General features: G+C 38.8%; 1 protein-coding gene across 2 annotated transcripts in view; it reads left to right on the top strand.

Moving 5' to 3' along the window:
* LOC149147339 (cytochrome b-c1 complex subunit 9, mitochondrial-like) overlaps positions 1–19,525 on the top strand; it is an 85,527-nt gene that overhangs the window by 24,477 nt on the left and 41,525 nt on the right. For both annotated transcript variants that reach the window (XM_089439701.1, XM_089439700.1), the window contains exon 2: positions 15,420–15,467. In XM_089439701.1, coding sequence (XP_089295827.1) covers positions 15,420–15,467 — 48 coding nt within the window. The remainder of the gene's footprint in view (positions 1–15,419; positions 15,468–19,525) is intronic.

Raw genomic sequence — 19,525 nt, 5'->3', positions numbered from 1 at the left:
AATGGATCAGAAGAGCACATCTAGGTATTGTTTCAACATTGGATTAGGGGTTGTATATTGGTGTAGCAAGAAGTAGAAGTCCGTGGCACTGAGTTCTGCAGAAGCAGAGTACATGGCAGCCAACATGGCCACATGTGAAGCTATACGACTTCGAAAGCTGGCTTGTTTAGTCAGAGGTTGGAAGCGACTAGTATCTATTGTGAGAATCAAAGTTGCATCAAACTCTCTGAAAATCTATTATTTCTTGATAGGTTGAAACACATAGACATTTGATACCACTTCATCAAAGATTGTGTGCAGCGTGGAGCAGTCTAGCTACAACATGTTCCCACAGAACAAGAAGTTGCAAATATACTCACGAAAGCTCTAGGGAGAGCTAAGATTGTGTATTTCAGAGAACAAATGGGTATAATGTAAAAATTTCTTATTTCCCACCCCGGTTTTCAGTTTCCCCTTATTTCTCCCATAATAGTTAAATGCCCTTTTCCATATCCATACATTCAACAACTGAAAAATAAATTTTGCTGAAAACACAAATTTTGGAAATTTTACAGAATGCTGGAAAATGCAGAAATAAAAATCAGCAGGTACAGACAGCCATTTAACACATTTAAACACAGTGATTTTTGGTCAAGGTGACCCTGGAAAAACCCCCTACAACTCTTGGGGAAAACCAGTTCGAGAGCTCTTTCTTATTTCTGGAAAATGCTTTTACAGTAAGAGAAATATTTCAGCAAAAAAATCAGCAAACAATTTTACAACTTATCTCGTTCTTTGTGCCTCACAGCCAACTGGAAAAACTTGCTACAGCAAAACAAAACAGCAATAAATGCTGTACAGCCTCCTAGAAAAGCGTGCCCAAAAGTCTGCCTTTCACTGTGTGCTAACTCAGCTGTATGGACTTGCTGGAATGCTGCCTTGGAATGTGTTCCAAGCTGCTACCTCCTTCTCCTCCCTGTCCAGAAATCTCCCTTGCTCTCTTGCTCTCCTTCCCCCAATATGCTCATGAAAGAATGAATGACTTTTTCCTCATTTTCTTCCTTTAATCTAACCTTAAGTGACTTTTGGGTGATCTCTAAATCCAATCGCTGAAATAGATTGAGATCTAGGGCTGAGATTAAATGCTCATTTAAATCTCACTTTCTATTTTTTAATTCACCCCACTTTAATAAAGACCCACTTAGTCATTTATTTCCAAAGTCACTTTTCCTTTCTAATTTTACATTGACTTTATTAAAGTCACTTTAAAATTAGACTTTAGTAACTTTATCACTTAAAGTCACTTTTAAATTAGATTTGACTTTATAAAAATTATAAAGTCACTTTAGGAGAAAAATTAAATTCTTTTGGACACTTTTCCCTAGGCCAAAGATCAAAGCCTTAGGGAACCATCTGTACTTCGGTACCAAATTTCAACACTTCCTCTTACCGAGGAAGGTGTTCCTCACCACACCCATCCTGTGTCTGAAGTAGACATGCTTGTCCCGTGGTAAGGCTTTGGTAAGAATATCTGCAACCTGCTCATCAGTGGGAAGATACTCAAGCTTTACAGCTCCCTTCTGAACATAGTCTCGGATGAAATGATATTTGATCCCAATATGCTTTGATCTGTCATGGAATACTGGATTCTCCGTGAGTTTAATGCAACTCTGATTATCACAGTAAATCATTGAAGGTCTCAACGGCTGACCAAATAAGCCAAACAACATCTTGCGAAGCCAGATGGCCTCACAACTAGCTAGACTGGCTGCCATATACTCTGCTTCTGCTGAACTCAATGCTACTGACTGCTGCTTCCAGCTGAACCATGACACTACTGCCGAACCCAACCCAAAACAGCACCTTGAAGTGCTCTTCCTATCAGAAGCACAACCTGCCCAATCAGAATCAGTATAACCTGCCAATCTCACTCCATCCCCCTGCCTGTAGTCTAGACCATAATCCACTGTCCCCTGCAAGTACCACAAAATGTGTTTTGCAGCCACCCATGGAAACTTCCTAGGCTCACACATAAACTGACTCATCGTGTTGACTTCAAAACAAATATCTGGTCTAGTGTTGACCAAATACATCAAGGAACCAATCAGTTGCCTGTATAATGTGGGATCCACCAACTCGGAATCCAAAGCATGAAGCTTCTTCTAGTTGGTGATCATCGGTGTCGACATGGGTTTACAATCGTCCATGTGGAATCTGCCAAGGATGTCCACAATATACTTCCCCTGCCCCAGGAAGAAATGCCCCTCCTCCTGCCACACCTACAAACCCAAAAAGTAATGCATTAAGCCGATGTCCTTCATCTCAAACTCTGCCGCAAGATCTCTCTTGCAGTGCTCTATGAGTCTCTCTGCACCTGTAATGACCAAGTCATCCACATACAACACCAGAATGAGAGGCTCCTCACCTATCACAATATAGTAAAGGTTCGGATTTGCCTCACTCTTTGTGAAACCCATCCCCTGCAAGTATGTATCTATTATGGAGTACCAAGCTCTGGGAGCTTGCTTCAGGCCATAAAGGGCCTTCTTCAGTCTGCACACATGGGACTCCTTCCCATGCACCTCAAAGCCCTGTGGCTGCTCAATGTACACCTCCTCCTGTATGAAGCCATTGAGAAATGCAGTCTTCACATCCATCTGGTGGATCTTCCAACCCATCTCTGCTGCTATTGATATAATGGAGCGGATCGAAGTATATCGAGCCACGGGAGCGAAGGTCTCTTCATAATCAACTCCCTCTACCTGGGAGAACCCTCTAGCCACAAACCTCGCTTTGAATTTCTCAATGCTGCCGTCTGCAGCATGCTTTACCTTGTAAAGCCATCTGGAAGTAACCACGGATTTGCCCTCAGGCCTCGGCACCACCTCCCAAACATCATTCTTCATGATAGAAGAATACTCCTCCTGCATGCCTCTCTCCAGACTTGCTGGCTAGCTGCCTCCTCATAGCTAGAAGGCTTAGAGTCAAGGATGCTGGTAGCCATTGCCATATAGCTACAAAACCTCTCAGGTGGTCTACTCTCTATGATCGACCTCTTAGGCTCAGCAACAGATGTGGCATCTCTCAAGGCGTCCTGAAGCCACTTGGGCTTCCTCTTCCCTGAGCATACTTCTCCCACATGAGAATGAAACTCCTTCTCATCACCATCAGTAGCCTGAACTCCTGACTGCCTGTCTGCTGTCCTCCTGCTTGCACCTGAACCTGTAGAAGCTGAGGTACTGTGTGAACTGTCCATCAGTGGACTCCCTAGTGAACTACTTTGTGAACTGCTCTGCATGCTGCCCGGAGCACCACCCCTCTGGCTCGGCGAGCCACTGCTCACTGACGGACCTGACATCCTCATAGATGTACCTCCGGATCCTCCTGATCCCTGCCCACTGGATCCTTGCGACTGACTCAACTGCTGCTGAGGGTCTCGCTGATCCAGATACTCTAACTCCCGTGACCTCCTAAAGGCCCTGTCCTCCTCGAACTTCACATCCCGCTTGACAACAACTTTCCTCTGTGCAGGAATGTAAATCCGAAAGGCCTTTGAGGTCTCACTATAGCCCACAAAGATACCCTTCTCTGCGGTGGGCTCTAGTTGGTCCTCTTCTCCTTGGGTATGTAGGAGTATGTAATGCACCCAAAGATACAAAGATGACCAATATCAGGCTTCTTCCCAGAAAAGCCTCTTCCAGAGTCATGTGCCCCAAGGCACGATGCGGACTCCTGTTCTGCAAATAAACAGCGGTGTTGCAGGCCTCTGCCCACAAGAACAATGGCAACCCTTGATCATGTAACATGGCTTTGGCAGCCCCTACGATGGATCTGTTCTTCCTCTCCGCAAACCCGTTTTGCTGGGGGTTGTAAGGAATAGTGAACTCCCTCCTAATGTCTGCCTTCGCACAATAGTCAACAAACTCTCCAAGTGTGTACTCTCCCCCATTGTCCGACCTGAGGGACTTGATCTTCCGACCTGTCTGTGTCTCCACAAGAGCTCTAAACTCCTGAAATCGCTTGAAGACCTCACTCTTGGTCTTCGAGAAATAAATCCAGGTCCTCCTGGAGTGATCATCAATGAATAAAACATAGTATTCATATCTACTCAAGGAAACATGAGACATCCGACTGTTCACATCGGAATGAATCAAATCAAGTATCCCAGTCGCTCTGCTGGGAAATGGGGATTTGGCAAACTTGCCCATCGCACATCCTCTGCAAGTATCAAAGTGATCAGTGCTGAAATCTGGCACACCTGTAGTGATCTCCCGCAAGGTCCTCAAGGCTCCATGATACATATGCCCCATCCTGTGGTGCCAAATCTCACACAGCTCAGAACTGCTAGCTCTGCTGTCGGTACTACTGCTCAATGCCAAAAGGGGCTGGAATGCAAACTTGTACACCTTTGCATGGCGTACACCTATCACTCTAGCTGAATCAGCTAGAGTGCCCCTGGGATACATCAACACCTGTCCTCCCCTGAATAGTACCTCATATCCTCTGTCCTCCAAAGCTGAGACGGATATGAGGTTCTTCCTCATCCCTCGCACATAAAGAACATCTGACACCTTCAAGGGAGGTTTGGACTCCCTCTGAAATGTCAGTGTCTCCACACCCACTGCTCTAACAACTCTGTCATCACCGAGTACTACCTCTATATCAGTGCCACTCTCTGAAAGCTTGGAGAAGTACTCACGGACTCCTGTCATGTGACGTGAAGCCCCACTGTCCACATACCAGATACCTGAAGATGCTCCGCTAATCGAGGGAAAAGCATGCTCCCTCTGAACCTGTGTGGCAGGTGATCCTGCACTAGAGGACTCATACGCAATGAACGCAAACTCCCGGTTGAAACGACCTGCAAAGTCCCCAACCTCTGCTGAAGCTGCCAAGCTCTGGTCCTTCCCCTTCTTCTTCTTCTTCTCTGGACACACAACTGCATAGTGTCCCATTTTTTGACAATTCCAACACTTCACCTTGGAATAGTCCTTTTGTGTGTTAACCTGTTTACCTTTACCTTTGCCTTTTTCCCCACCATTGCTTGTGGAAGCCTGCTTCTTTCCTTTGCCTTTCTTGCCTTCTACCAACAATGCTACATCCTCATCCTGCTCAACTGGATTGGCTGTCCCAAGCTGACCTTTCCTGATCTCTGTCTGAATGCAATCATCCCAAAACCTCTCCCATGTGGGAAGGGTCTCACGTGCACAAACCCCATTAGCAAAGTTCATCCATGAACGGGGGAGGCCATTGACTGCAATCCGCACCAACTCAGTGGGTGGAATGACCTCTCCAACTGCTGCCAACTCATCTCTCACATTAGTAATCTTTGTGAGATATCCAGCTGCAGCCAACTCATCTCTCACATTAGTAATCTTTGTGAGATATCCAGCTGCACTATCATTACCCATCTTAATGGTCTTCAAATTCTCCTTCAGGACCATTTTCCGGTTCTCATTGGTACTCTGGTAGAGATTGGACAATGCTGTCCACATCTCATGGGCATTGCTCTTTCCTCTTACATGAGGAATGCAATGGTCTTTGACTCCGTCTATAATCAGTCTCTTACCCTTGTTGTTCTTTTTATTATAATCAGCCAACTGAGTAGCATCAGTGCGTACAACAACAGGGTTCTGTGCGGTATGCACCATGATGTCCCAGACTTCTTCCTCCTCCAAGATACTCTGCATTCTCTCCTTCCAAACGCTGTAATTTGTATGCCCATCCAACCTATCCTCCACCCTCAATCCCAATGACATCCTGCTGTCCTAAAACTGAAAAATTGCATTGCTGTAGTAAAGATAAAACTGCTGTTTGTGAAAAATCAGCTTGCTAGAATTTTCTGAGTGAAAAATCAGCAGGCTGTAATTTTCCTCCTTGCTGTTCCAAACTACACTTCAGCCCTCAAGCTTTGATACCATGTAAAAATTTCTTATTTCCCACCCCGGTTTTTAGTTTCCCCTTATTTCTTCCATAATAGTTAAATGCCCTTTCCCATATCCATACATTCAACAACTGAAAAATAAATTTTGCTGAAAACACAAATTCTGGAAATTTTACAGAATGCTGGAAAATGTAGAAATAAAAATCAACAGGTACAAATAGCCATTTAACACATTTAAACACAATGATTTTTGGTCAAGGTGACCCTGGAAAAACCCCCTACAACTCTTGGGGAAAACCAGTTCGAGAGCTCTTTCTTATTTCTGGAAATGCTTTTACAGTAAGAGAAATATTTCAGCAAAAAAATCAGCAAGTAATTTTACAACTTATCTCGTTCTTCGTGCCTCACAGCCAACTGGAAAAACTTGCTACAACAAAACAGAACAACAATAAATGCTGTATGGCCTCCTAGAAAAGCGTGCCCAAAAATTTGCCTTTCACTGTGTGCTAACTCCGCTGTATGGACTCGTTGGAATGCTGCCTTGGAATGTGTGCTAAGCTGCTGCCTCCTTCTTCTCCCTGTCCAGAAATCTCCCTTGCTCTCTTGCTCTCATTCTCTCAATCTGCTCATGAAAGAATGAATGACCTTTTCCTCCTTTAATCTAACCCTAAGTGACTTTTGGGTGATCCCTAAATCCAATCGCTGAAATAGATTGAGATCTAGCGCTGAGATTAAATGCTCATTTAAATCTCACTTTCTATTTTTTAATTCACCCCACTTTAAAAAGACCCACTTAGTCATTTATTTCCAAAGTCACTTTTCATTTCTAATTTTACATTGACTTTATTAAAGTCACTTTAAAATTAGACTTTAGTAACTTTATCACTTAAAGTCACTTTTAAATTAGATTTGACTTTATAAAAATTATAAAGTCACTTTAGGAGAAAAATTAAATTCTTTTGGACACTTTTCCCTAGGCCAAAGATCAAAGCCTTAGGGAACCACCTGTCCTCCGGTACCAAATTTCAACATATAATAGAGAACACTTTTCAGTAGCAGGAGGATCAATGTTAGTAGGCGTAGTCAACTCTTGAGAGAGTGCATAGATTAGTTGCAATCAGTTACTAGAGGGGCACAAAGATAGATAAGCGCAAATGATTACTTAGCAGGCATTGCAGAGACTAGTTGTAGTCAGAGACTCACGAGACAATTGCAGAGCCAGTAGAGGGACACATTGGATCTGTAGATCAGTTCTCAGTTGCAATAGTTGTAGTAGCAACAAAATGTGATCAGATGCAACACAGGCAGTGTTGGCAGTAGTGTAGGGTGGCACAAAGCAGTGTCAGTAGCAGCGCAAATGCAGGGTGGTTCAACTACAGGGTTAGGTGGTGAATCAAAGTATGCACAATGTTGATGGACAGTGAGAGCTAGTTGTGTCACAATTGTCAGACATAAGCAACGTGAGGTGGTCCAGCTATAGGCTACAAGTTACACATCAGTTGATGGGTATAGTAGTAGTGTGATCGAACAGGAGTTCCAGTCTCGATTTGTGTCAGAGAGGCTAAGGAACACAAGATCTCCAAAACCTAGAAAAGGTTTCAGGAGAAAACACTTAGAGACCACTCAATTAAGTTAATTAATCAATAATTAAAAAATGCCCAAGTCTAACTTAGGAAAATTGATTAAATAACAGCAATTAATTGAAAACGATCGAGAAAGCTCTAGAGACTCACATGGATAGTCTAAGATGATCTTAGCTGTTGGTAATGATTTAATCATGGCTGTTGGTGCTCCAACGAGAGACTACAAGAGCAAATCGAAGGGATGGAGATGGATATAGTTGTGAAAGACGAGGAGAGCGAGTTCCTTGGTAGATAAAGCTATCCAGTTGTAGAGATCGAGCAAGTAAGAAGAGTTCGAGCCAAAAGGAGAGTAAGATAAAGAGGGAGGAACATGTGATTTTCTAGTGCTGGTGAACCAATAGAGAGGAGGCCGAAATATCCTGCAGAGAAATCCATTCAGGTGGTGCGAGTTAGCTAGATCAATAGAGCGAATTGCCAGGAAGGGTATGGTTCAGTTGCCAGACGCTGGAAAGACATTCTGGAAGATAGAGGGATTTTTTTTAGTGGCAGGAGTGAAGCGAACAAAGTTCCTTCTATAGATTAATTACTCCAAAAGACTTGGAATGTCAAGATATCCATTTAGGATATAGATATTATATTAAATAAAAATGAATAAGAATGAATGATTTACAAATGAGAACAAGAGACTTGCTTATATACCAAGCAAGTGTCTCTTCATGAAGAGTCATGTCTCATTTAGACATGCCTCTTCAACCTAATTACTAATTAACTAATAATTATTTATGATTATTATCATTTATATTATTTTACATTATTTATATATATTTTATTCGTTACATTGCCTCCTTCCTCAAAGAGCTTTGTCCTCAAAGCTTGTCAATGAAAAAAAGGCTTGATCTCTTTTTCAGCTTCGAACATTTTTCTCTCTTGGAATAGTCATCCTCAATACAAGTTGATATGATCTTCTTAGTGACAAACAAAATTGTCGCACTGAGAAGGGATCAGACCGTCTGAGATTAATCTTCTGTATGGTATTTTGATCACTGGAATTTTGTAACGACTTGTTAGCATAAAACTAGATTGATTTTACGTCATTATTCTCTGAAACATCAATTTGTTGTTTCTAGTCTGAATAGTCCCGATATGTAGCATGGTTGATGTAGCATGGTTGATTCGTCTGTTCTCATGATTCGGATGCCAATATGGAACATTTTTGGTTTGATTTCTCCTTACTAGGCATGTGGCCATTTTTATACTTTCTTTTTGCGAAGATGTTGTTGTGTTGGTTATGAAACATTCACTGGAGATGTTCATTGTCTGAACTACAACATCTACATGTGTCCTTTCTTCAGCTGACTTGTCTTCTTGAGTTGTCATATTCACTGGATCGGTATTCGTTCCCTTATTTTCAACTTGAACTGTTGCGACTGGAGATTTCGATACTTCTTCTTGAGTGACTTGTTCCAACTTGTCTTTTAATGTTTTCTTATCCTCCTTAAGTTTCTTAGTTTGATTGAGCAGACTTTGATTATGATTTCTCAGACGTAAAAGTTCTTTGGTTTTTGATTCATCAACCTTATTTTCAGTGTCTTGAATTTTAAGTTTTTCATCTTTTAGATCTCTGATTTGTTCTAATAAATTTTTATTAAGGTTCTTTAAATGTAAATTTTCCTCTTCTTGTTCTGATAAATGCTGCTTGAGTTCTTTCTTTGAGAATTTAGTCTTCTTCACTTGTACCAGTAATTTTTCGACGTGGTTCTTGAGACGAGAAATTTCTTCGTCCTTTTCCATCATTTCTTTGTAATGCATATCCACAAATCCAACATATTGTGATTTCTTGTTTTACATCTCTTTGGAATTGTTTTTGTTCTTTTATCTTCTTCTTTTTTTTCAACAATTTATTTATTTCTATTTTTTTATGATATATTCTCTCCTCTCTCCTCTTTTTTATTTCTTATCTTTTTTATTATATAATCTCTCTTCTTCTTTTTTTACTCTTTTTATAAAAAATTTATATAATAATAATTTTTTTTAATATATATAATTATAAATTATATATATTATATAATTTTAATTTATATATATTATAAAATTATAATTATATAAAATTTATATATACTTTTTTGAGACCCGCTTTTTCTTTTAGATGTAACTATATAAGGCTTATATAGTATCCCTTTTTATAATTATAATAATATTTCCTTTTCTCAAAAAATTTGGATGAGACGTGACTCTTGGTACCGTCACAATTAAAATTATTTAGATCACATCTTTTTTTCTCTCTTCTTCTTTTTTTACTCTTTTTATAAAAAATTTATATAATAATAATTTTTTTTAATATATATAATTATAAATTATATATATTATATAATTTTAATTTATATATATTATAAAATTATAATTATATAAAATTTATATATACTTTTTTGAGACCCGCTTTTTCTTTTAGATGTAACTATATAAGGCTTATATAGTATCCCTTTTTATAATTATAATAATATTTCCTTTTCTCAAAAAATTTGGATGAGACGTGACTCTTGGTACCGTCACAATTAAAATTATTTAGATCACATCTTTTTTCTCCAATGTTATCAAAATATCTTTTACTTTCAAAATACCATGGGCAATTACCATGGGTTGTTTCTAAAACCTCGGTTAATGTTCTCCACGTAAAATGTAAAACTTACCACTGGTTTCTAAAACTACGGGCAATTACCATGGGTTTCTAAAATACCATGGGCAATTACCATGGGTTGTTTTTAAAACCTCAGTTAATGTCTCCACGTAAAATGTAAAACTTACCACTGGTTTCTAAAACCACGTGCAATTACCATTGGTTTTAGAGCTTCTCCACGTAAAAAGTCTTAAATATACTTGAAAAGATTCCCGCTTATCTTTATTATGCATTTTTTATCAACAATGTAAAACCTTTATATATATATATATATTTTCACTTTTTTTTGTTTGTTCAAAATATCCTTTCCTCTTTTTTTTTTATATACCCTTCTTCTTTATTCTTTATTTATTTATTTATTTATTTTTTTAAATAGTAGCAAATAGCCAAAGACCTAAAAAATGGAGAATCTCCAAATGTGTGGCTAAACGCTTCAATTATGACAGCAACAAGGTTGATGATAGGTTGATAGCCAACGTGGCTCTGATACCAAATGAAGCGATTACCATGGGTTGTTTTTAAAACCTCAGTTAATGTCTCCACGTAAAATGTAAAACTTACCACTGGTTTCTAAAACCACGTGCAATTACCATTGGTTTCTAAAACCACGGGCTTCTCCACGTAAAAAGTCTTAAATATACTTGAAAAGATTCCCGCTTATCTTTATTATGCATTTTTTATCAACAATGTAAAACCTTTATATATATATATATATTTTCACTTTTTTTTGTTTGTTCAAAATATCCTTTCCTCTTTTTTTTTTTTATATACCCTTCTTCTTTATTCTTTATTTATTTATTTATTTTTTTAAATAGTAGCAAATAGCCAAAGACCTAAAAAATGGAGAATCTCCAAATGTGTGGCTAAACGCTTCAATTATGACAGCAACAAGGTTGATGATAGGTTGATAGCCAACGTGGCTCCGATACCAAATGAAGCGAACAAAGTTCCTTCTACAGATTAATTACTCCAAAAGACTTGGAATGTCAAGATATCCATTTAGGATATAAATATTATATTAAATAAAAATGAATAAGAATGAATGATTTACAAATGAGAACTCTCTTCATGAAGAGTCATGTCTCATTTAGACATGCCTCTTCAACCTAATTACTAATTAACTAATAATTATTTATGATAATTATCATTTATATTATTTCACATTATTTATATATATTTTATTCGTTACAAGGAGAGGGCTAGATGGCCAGTTTTGGAGTAGTTCCAGAGGCTGTACAAACTGCACAGGCCAGGAGGGAGGTCGTTTTTATTTGCAGAGGGAAAACTTTTCTCCAAATTATTTCTTGTGAGATTTTTGCTCGAGGATTGTGAGTAGGCATCCAGATTATTGTACTTAAATTTTACTGCTGCACAATGATAAAAATAAACTCTCATCAGCTGCACCGGTTTTCCCTTCGGGGTTTTTCCGGGGACTATTGTCAAAAAATTATTGTGTCAATTTTATTATGTGTGTGCATCTATTTTCTCAGTTCCAGTATTTTATTTAGCTTCTGTAGAATTTATTTGTGAAGAATTACAATGTGATTTATTCGGTATTAATCAGAAAATAATAAACTGCTAACCAGTTAGAAGATTAAATTCCAGCCACTGCAATTCAAAGAAATTTCACAGTGACTGGCAGAGCTTTTACCTCCTTTAGAGACTAATTTTTCAACAACACATTTAATGCACCTTCAACTGAAATGCCTCTCTAAACTAATCTCTTACTAGATAAAATTTCCAAATCTCTACATACCTGGCCAATATAATCACAGAAGAGAAATAAATAATTGACAGTTTCTTGACCAATCCTGCATAGTGCGCATATGCGTGGGGGTTATCCTAGGTGAAAATCTTATAATCGAGAACTAGCCACATAAAGATTCATCCCTTGAGGGGACTTCTGTTTCCACAAGCATTTCTATCACCTGACCTGCCTGTTCACCCCAGGATAAATGCACATTGACTTGTATCCCTCGTTGGGTGTGTAGATTCCACCACCAGGGTTTTTTGACCATCACTTCATCAGGACAGTCCTTTAATCTCACATGCTTAATTTTCAGTCTTCTCATATATTCTCCCCAAGCGGTAGCCTCATCTTCAACCAATCCTATCATATTAGTTGACTTCCATTCCTGGATCCCTATGATGTTTGAATTGGAACTGCACCTGTGATAGAATATGTCTGTACCTCTCAACTGATCAGCCAGAGGGATTGATAATCTATACTCCTCCCCCCATCCTGCCCAAGGATCTTCACCCACTCTGTTTGACCACTTACTACCTCCTTCTGGACTAGCTAAATCTGTTGCTTTCCAAATTACTGATCCATTCATATGAGATTCTTTTGGGTTTCAAATGCAATCCTCCATTGAAGCTGGCCTGTTGTATTTCTGTTGTATTATCTGACGCTATAATCATTTACAACTTAGTAATCTCGAAACACTCTTAGCCGCCAAAGCTTTTGCCAAAAAAGTGGGCTTTTCCAGACGCCATGCCCCTGCTTCCTGTTCAACTGCTATCCTTTCCCACCTCACAAGTGGAACATGTTGAATTGTGTAGCTTGGGAGGTACTCCAAGCCCTAGGGTTCAGGGTTTGGAGGACAAAGCGCCACAAGGGCAGCTTGTGGGCTTGGAACCCAAGTATGGGGTTTTGGCACCCATTGTGTTTTGGGGCAAAACCATGATGGATTCACGGCATGTGATGGATGAGGATGATAGTGCTCGGAAAGACGATTCCAACACATCGAAAATCGTCCGAATCCGAGTTGTCGTTAGAGAGAGATGAATTTTTGAAGTTGACATAATTAATTAATTGTCAAGTAGGCTGACTTGATAAGTGTCACTTCAAATGTGACGTTGAGCCTTCATATGTGTATAAATATGAAGCGTATTGAGTCATTTTAAGCATCCATTTGTGGCAATATATCTCTAAGAAGAGCTCTGAAATTTCGTGGAGGAATATCTCTGTTTAGCCACAGCAAGAGGAGGGTAAAGACAGTGTGAAAGAGGCCAAGGGACAGCGGGGGTACTTCTATGTGAAGGCAGTTTGCTGTAGGTGACAGCGAAGTGTGTAAAGGGCTGTTTGAAGGCATGTTTAAGGGTTGTTCTTAACCGTGGATGCTGGGCAGTGAAGGCCGCAGGGCTGTGGAGCAAAACAGAGCTGCGTAGAGGCTGTTTGGTGGTGTTTTGGAGGAGGCTGTAAGCCTACAGCAGCTGCTGTGCTAGGCCGCAGGCCATAGCCAGCAGCTGGGCCATCTCTAGGGCTGAGTTTGGGGTTAAACAAGGCAGACAGGGGCAGCGTAGGAGTGGAGGCATCTTCCCTTAGTGAACCGCAGCCTTAGAAGGCTTGCATTGCTGTGTGTTGGGTGGAGGGCAGCGTGGTGTGCCCTAACCAGTGGTACAGTGACAGCAGCGTTTTGAAGAGGTAACATATATAAAATATAACAAAATAATAATAACATATATAAAATAATAATAAAAAATAATCAAAGGTCACATGTCTAAAAGGCATGTCTATTCAAGTGTGTGATCATTCAATGTGTACTTATACACAATGTCACATGCTATTATATATTCAGTACATTATATTAATCCTATATTTTTTTCTCTGTGTTGTCCTATTCATTTTGGTTATTTGCTATATGAATCACTTTGGTTAATTACATTAATACTAGAGCCCAATTTGGTTTGATGTTTGTGGGATCACTCCGCTGACCTGTGGTCGACAAATTCTAGCTTGTGGCCTGATTCTTTCTTCAGTACGGAAATGTTGGCTTATGGCTAAGTACTGCTGTGAAAGAAAAAATAAAAAATCCATTAATAGTAAATATCATTCCACTGCCAAACACTAAAAAACCACTGCATGAAGGAAACACAAGACATCAAACCAGAGAACTACATAGAACAACAACAATTATCTTGTATAATAAATGATTTTCTTATCTACTAGCAATTGCTGTTTCATAACCACAAGTAATTGGTATAGTGTCTGCACCTAGAGCCTATTGAGCCGATGAAACCAAACCCTCTACTACGGGAGTCAAACATGAATGGGAAAGGGATGCAAGCGAGCACACAACAAAATAATAATTGTCCAGTTCCTCACGTGTTCCAGAACTACATGAAGCTCAAATCACTGAACCACTGGAGCTAGGCGATTGGGCTAATCATCTCTCATATTATATATTCAATACGTTATATTTATGCTATATAGATTTTTCATTGTTGTCCTATTTATTTTGGGTACTTGTTATATGAACCACTTGGTTCATTACACTCCTCTACAAAAAGTATCAAGGATTTAGCCTTTTGCTGAAAGAGGCTAAGTTAAATGCCAACTAGTACGGACATTAAGGTATTTATGCTATATAGATTTTTCATTGTTGTCCTATTTATTTTGGGTACTTGTTATATGAACCACTTGGTTCATTACACTCCTCTACAAAAAGTATCAAGGATTTAGCCTTTTGCTGAAAGAGGCTAAGTTAAATGCCAACTAGTACGGACATTAAGGTATTTGCACATTTTACCAAGGGAGTATATCTATAACAATTCCAGTTATGATCTGTAATGGCAAGCTAAATCACTACAGATATATTGGCTACATATCTTTAGTATCAATCAGTGGTGCAAACATCTCGATAACATCCCGATTTTATCTTGAGATCACGATTTTTTGGCCTAGCCGATGTTTGTTGATATTTACCAATATTTTGATGGTATCTTAATTTTGCTGATGTCTGCTGATTTTTACTGATATTTTCCTGATTTTCCTGATTTTTTGTTTTTCCAGACTCTAACCGATTTTATCCTAATGCCGATGTTTGCAATATTGGTATCAATGGAACCAACCTGAAACTACCTTGAGAGCATTTGGATTTGAATCAGCCTCTATGATAAATTATTTTTCAACTGTTATACACATTCTAGATCTTTTGCATGACCACAAATATGGGAAGATGTGTCAGATGTTAAAGAAGCTTGATGACCTAAGCATTATACTTTCCCATTCCATAATGCATATGTAGATAATCATATCTGGTCATCATTACTGTCTCAAGGTTTGTGAAAAGAGAATTAGTAGGCATCAAGCTTTCATGTCTTTGCAGTGGTCAGTTGTTGAACAATGCATATTTAAATAATCATATCTGGTGAACAGTGCTGTCCTAAGTTTTGACGCTCAAGTAGTCATCATTTTTTTCAATCTTTGCAGTTGTTAGGAGTTGAACATGAGATGGCACTTACGAGCCGTATAATTTCTTGTGGACTAAGGTGCTTGTTATATTTTGGCTTGCAGATGGTTGACTATGGAGTAAACAAAATATGGGAATACAACAATGTTGGGGTAGGTCATTTATTCACTTGTTTATATACTTATGTTTTAATTATTGTGCTTTCACTTTCACGTTTTGGCCAACCTTTATCTTTCCTGTCTTGCTTCAAAGTTGTGACAAATTCAAGGTAACCTATTTTAATGTGACTCTTGCATAAATGAGCAGGCTTGTGATCAAGCAGAAGTTAACTCACTAGAACATAAACTCTTGTATGAATGAGCAGGCTTGCGATCAAGCGGAAATTAACCAACTAGAAAACAAACTCTTGTATGAATGAGAAGGCTTGAGATCAAGCTGAAATTAACCAAGTAGAAAATAAACTAGTTTGTTTCTGACGGACATTTTAGCATATGTGGTGTTGCGAATATCTCTCAGTTATTGGAAATATTGCAATATTTTTGATAATTTGGCCCAAATGATAGATTGTGACATGGCAATATTTTCAAAATATTACAGTATTTTGAAATATCACTGATGTATGCAAAAAAAGTAAAACAAATGAATTTTATTTCTTATTTTATATTTTTGAATCCCTGCAGATATTTTGCTGATTTTTTCAATCTCTTGATTTTACGACCCTGTCAATATCTTGTTGATACTGATATTTGCAACAAAGTTTGTCATATGAATATTAACAAATTTTATGATACGACCATAACATTTCGTTAAATATGTTGATGTTTAATAGGGAGAGAATCTAGAAAGAACATCTTAAGATATAAATGGCGGTCTCCATCGTCTTGAAGGGCTGTGGTATTAGTTTATATTGTGAAGTTGGTTTGAACTTTAGACCCTCTTACTACCATTGGAAGGAAATGGCCATGGGCAAGCACGTAAAGCATAATGCTTCATTCTAAGTGTTGTTCAAGTTGTATAATATTCTAATTATATTTGTTCTTAGATGGGAGAAAACATATATGATTGTGAAATGTATCAGCTGATTGCTCAAATGACACTTTGTTGGATGATGAAGTTTTACACTCTTAGATTCACCATCTTTACTAATTAATTATTTATTTATTTTAAAATATTTCTGTGGGAGGCAAAAAATGTTTCCTATGAGTATTAAGATAAACAGAGTACAAATGTACAAGTCATTTTATAAAAGAAAAGGGTTAGAGATGCAACCACTACAATCTAGTCATACTTGGTGTCTAAAACAATTTTTTGCCCATCTTGAAGTATAATATTGCCTCTCTCAAAATACAACTTGCTTTTTAGGTTTAGTAACCAAGTGCATCCAACCCACGGGGCAGCTCAATTGGAGATTGCCATGATATGAAGTATTATGTAAACAATGACATTCAAGGTTCAAACCAACAAAAAAAACCAAGCACATCCAAATAATAAGCATTAAAACATAATGTTGTGCCAATTTGCTCACATTGTCCAAAATCCAAATAGTATAAAGCTTAAGTGTTAAAATTGGCAACTAGGGCCAAACTCCATATGGGTCATCTTATTTATGACAGCTGATATATTTTTTGGATTCCTCTCTTTGAGAGGTGTAGGATTGATTTAAAGATTATCCGATTCTAACATGTACAAATGAAGTTATGAATTTATTTTGATTATGGTCAAATTGTCAAGGCCAACCAACAAACTTATGTAGGCTCAGAAGCGCAACAATGATGTCTATTCACCCTCAACATTGTATATAAATAGAAGGTGACTTAGCCTCATTTGGGCACACTCATCTTCACGCTTCTCTCTCTCTCTCTCCTCACTGATTATGTGCGGATTTTTGGGTCTCTCTGTCTCTCCACACAGCCGAAATTTCAGGAGAGCGGAATTTCAGGAGGTCGAAATTTCATGAGAGCAAAATTTCAAGAGGCTGAAATTTCAGGAGACCGAATTTCTGGACAATTTGACCAAGTGTTGACCAATGTTGACTGCAGCTAGGGCTAACCGCAGGTGGGCTGTTTGACCAGACTTTGACTTGGCTGAATTTCACTATTTTGAGCGCTGTTTTATCTAGCTGTTTGGACGCTGAAGTTGGCCGATTTGCGGAGGGTCAAATCTGCCTTGTTGACCATCGTTGACTTTTCTAGGTAGGGCTATTTTGCTGCTGTTATAAATTATCAGATTTGTAAATTTTACTCTCTCTGCCGAACTATTGAAGACTAAAAGAAGATTTGATCAAGGGTTTCCCCACATTGGGGTTTGTCCTTGGCTAGTGCCACATCTTGTGTCCTCTTGTCTTGGCTTGTCTTCTATTGTTTATGTTTATGTTTTATTTTCGTTTTACTATCATGTTGATGTGATTGCTAATCTGAATATTGATACTGGGCTAATAAAGAAATTGAAGTAAAATTGCTCTAAAGCATAGAACATACCATTGTTGCCTAAAATTAACATGGTATCAGAGCTGAGGTGAAGACAAAGCCCAAGCAAGAGTGAAAGAGCAATCACCAAAGACAGTTGGACTAGGACAAAAGTTTCAATGGGTTCCTCATCCTACTTCCTAGCTGAAGACAAGCTCCATGATAAATTTGATTATCATGGATGGAAGATGTCTCTTGATTTGACCTTGGAAGAAAAAGAAGTGATGGATTGCGTGCAGGGTAAAATCCTTGAACGTCCTTCAAATGCACTGGTTGCTGCAAAGACCAAGTACAATAGGGTTGAAGTCAAAGCAAAGAAGATTATCAGGGATTCCATTGACAAGCATTTGGTGGCCTACATCTCTGAATTGAAGACCTCCAAGGAGATCTACGACAGGTTGGTCGGCATGTTCAAGGTTAGTAATGCTAATCAAATTCTATTTCTCAAGAATAAGTTGAAGGATATTAAGAAGGGCAAGGACGAGGATATTCAATCCTATTTCTTGAGGATTACTGAGATCAAGAATGATCTACTCTCGATTGGAGAAGTCATTCTTGACAGGGAACTTACTCTCACCACCCTTGGAGGACTCCCACCTGAGTGGTATGTATTTAGAACCATCATCCTCAACAATGATCGAATTCTAGGGTTTGAAGAATTGATGTCGAGATGCATTCAAGAAGAAACAAGAATGGTGGAGCAAGAAATGCCTTCTAATAGAAGCAACCCCATTGCATTCTCCGCTCATGCCAAAAGGAGAAATAATGCAGGGTCTAAAGGTCATTTCCATGGAAAGCCTGGATCTAAGGGAGGAAGGAAGGGCAGGTGCTTTGTTTGCAATAAGTTTGGCCACTATGCAAGGGAGTGTCCAAATAGAAGGGACACATCGCATGATGATGATCACAATCATTCCAGGGGCAACTTCAACAACAACGATCAAAGGAATGGCAGGTCCAATAGCAAAGGAAAAAGGAATGCGGGACATCAAGGAAATGGTCGACCCTCCAAGAAATCAAGGAACTCCAGGTATGAAGAATCAAATGTTGTTAACAATAAGCAAAAAGAGTACTATCTTATATTGGCCCTCTCCACTGCCTCTCCTCTGGACACTTTGGGAAATTGGCTGATTGATAGTGGTGCCTCAAGGCACTTCACCGGATACAAGGAAGCCCTCTCTAATATGATAGAAAAGGAGACAAACTTGGAGACCATCCTTGGAGACGATGCCACCGATCCCGTGAAGGGAGTAGGGAATGTTACGCTTCAATTGAATTAAGGTAACACTATTCATTTGCATGAAGTACTATATGTACCTGATCTCAATAAGAAACTGGTGTCCATTTCAGCCATGGAGGACAAAGGATTCAAGGTGGCATTAATCGATGGAAAGGTACGTGTTTGGAAAAGAAGTTTTAAAGATGCTTTTACTCTTGGGTTCAGGTTTGACACTTTGTATTAAGTTGGAGGAAGTCCATTGGGAGCCATGTCTTGCGACACATCTCTACACTCTGAACTATGGCACTGAAGGTTTGCAACTTTTCCCATCTTCATTATAAGGCCTTACCTGATGTGAGATAGATGGTGATAGGTATTCCTGAGTTCAAAGTAGAAGGAAAACTTACAAGCAAGACCACAAATATATTGCAATTGATGCACTCCAACATATCTGGTATGATGCCCGTAAACTCTTTGGGAAGATACTTAGATTATCTCACCTTTACGGATGATTATTCTCGTAAGACCT

The sequence above is a fragment of the Pinus tabuliformis genome, chromosome 9, assembly GCF_031772625.1.
Source record: "Pinus tabuliformis cultivar Carrire ecotype Pingquan chromosome 9, CPIR1, whole genome shotgun sequence".
Classification (NCBI taxonomy): domain Eukaryota; kingdom Viridiplantae; phylum Streptophyta; class Pinopsida; order Pinales; family Pinaceae; genus Pinus; species Pinus tabuliformis.
The sequence above is the reverse complement of the archived record's forward strand: the minus strand, read 5'-3'. Positions and strand labels throughout refer to the sequence as shown.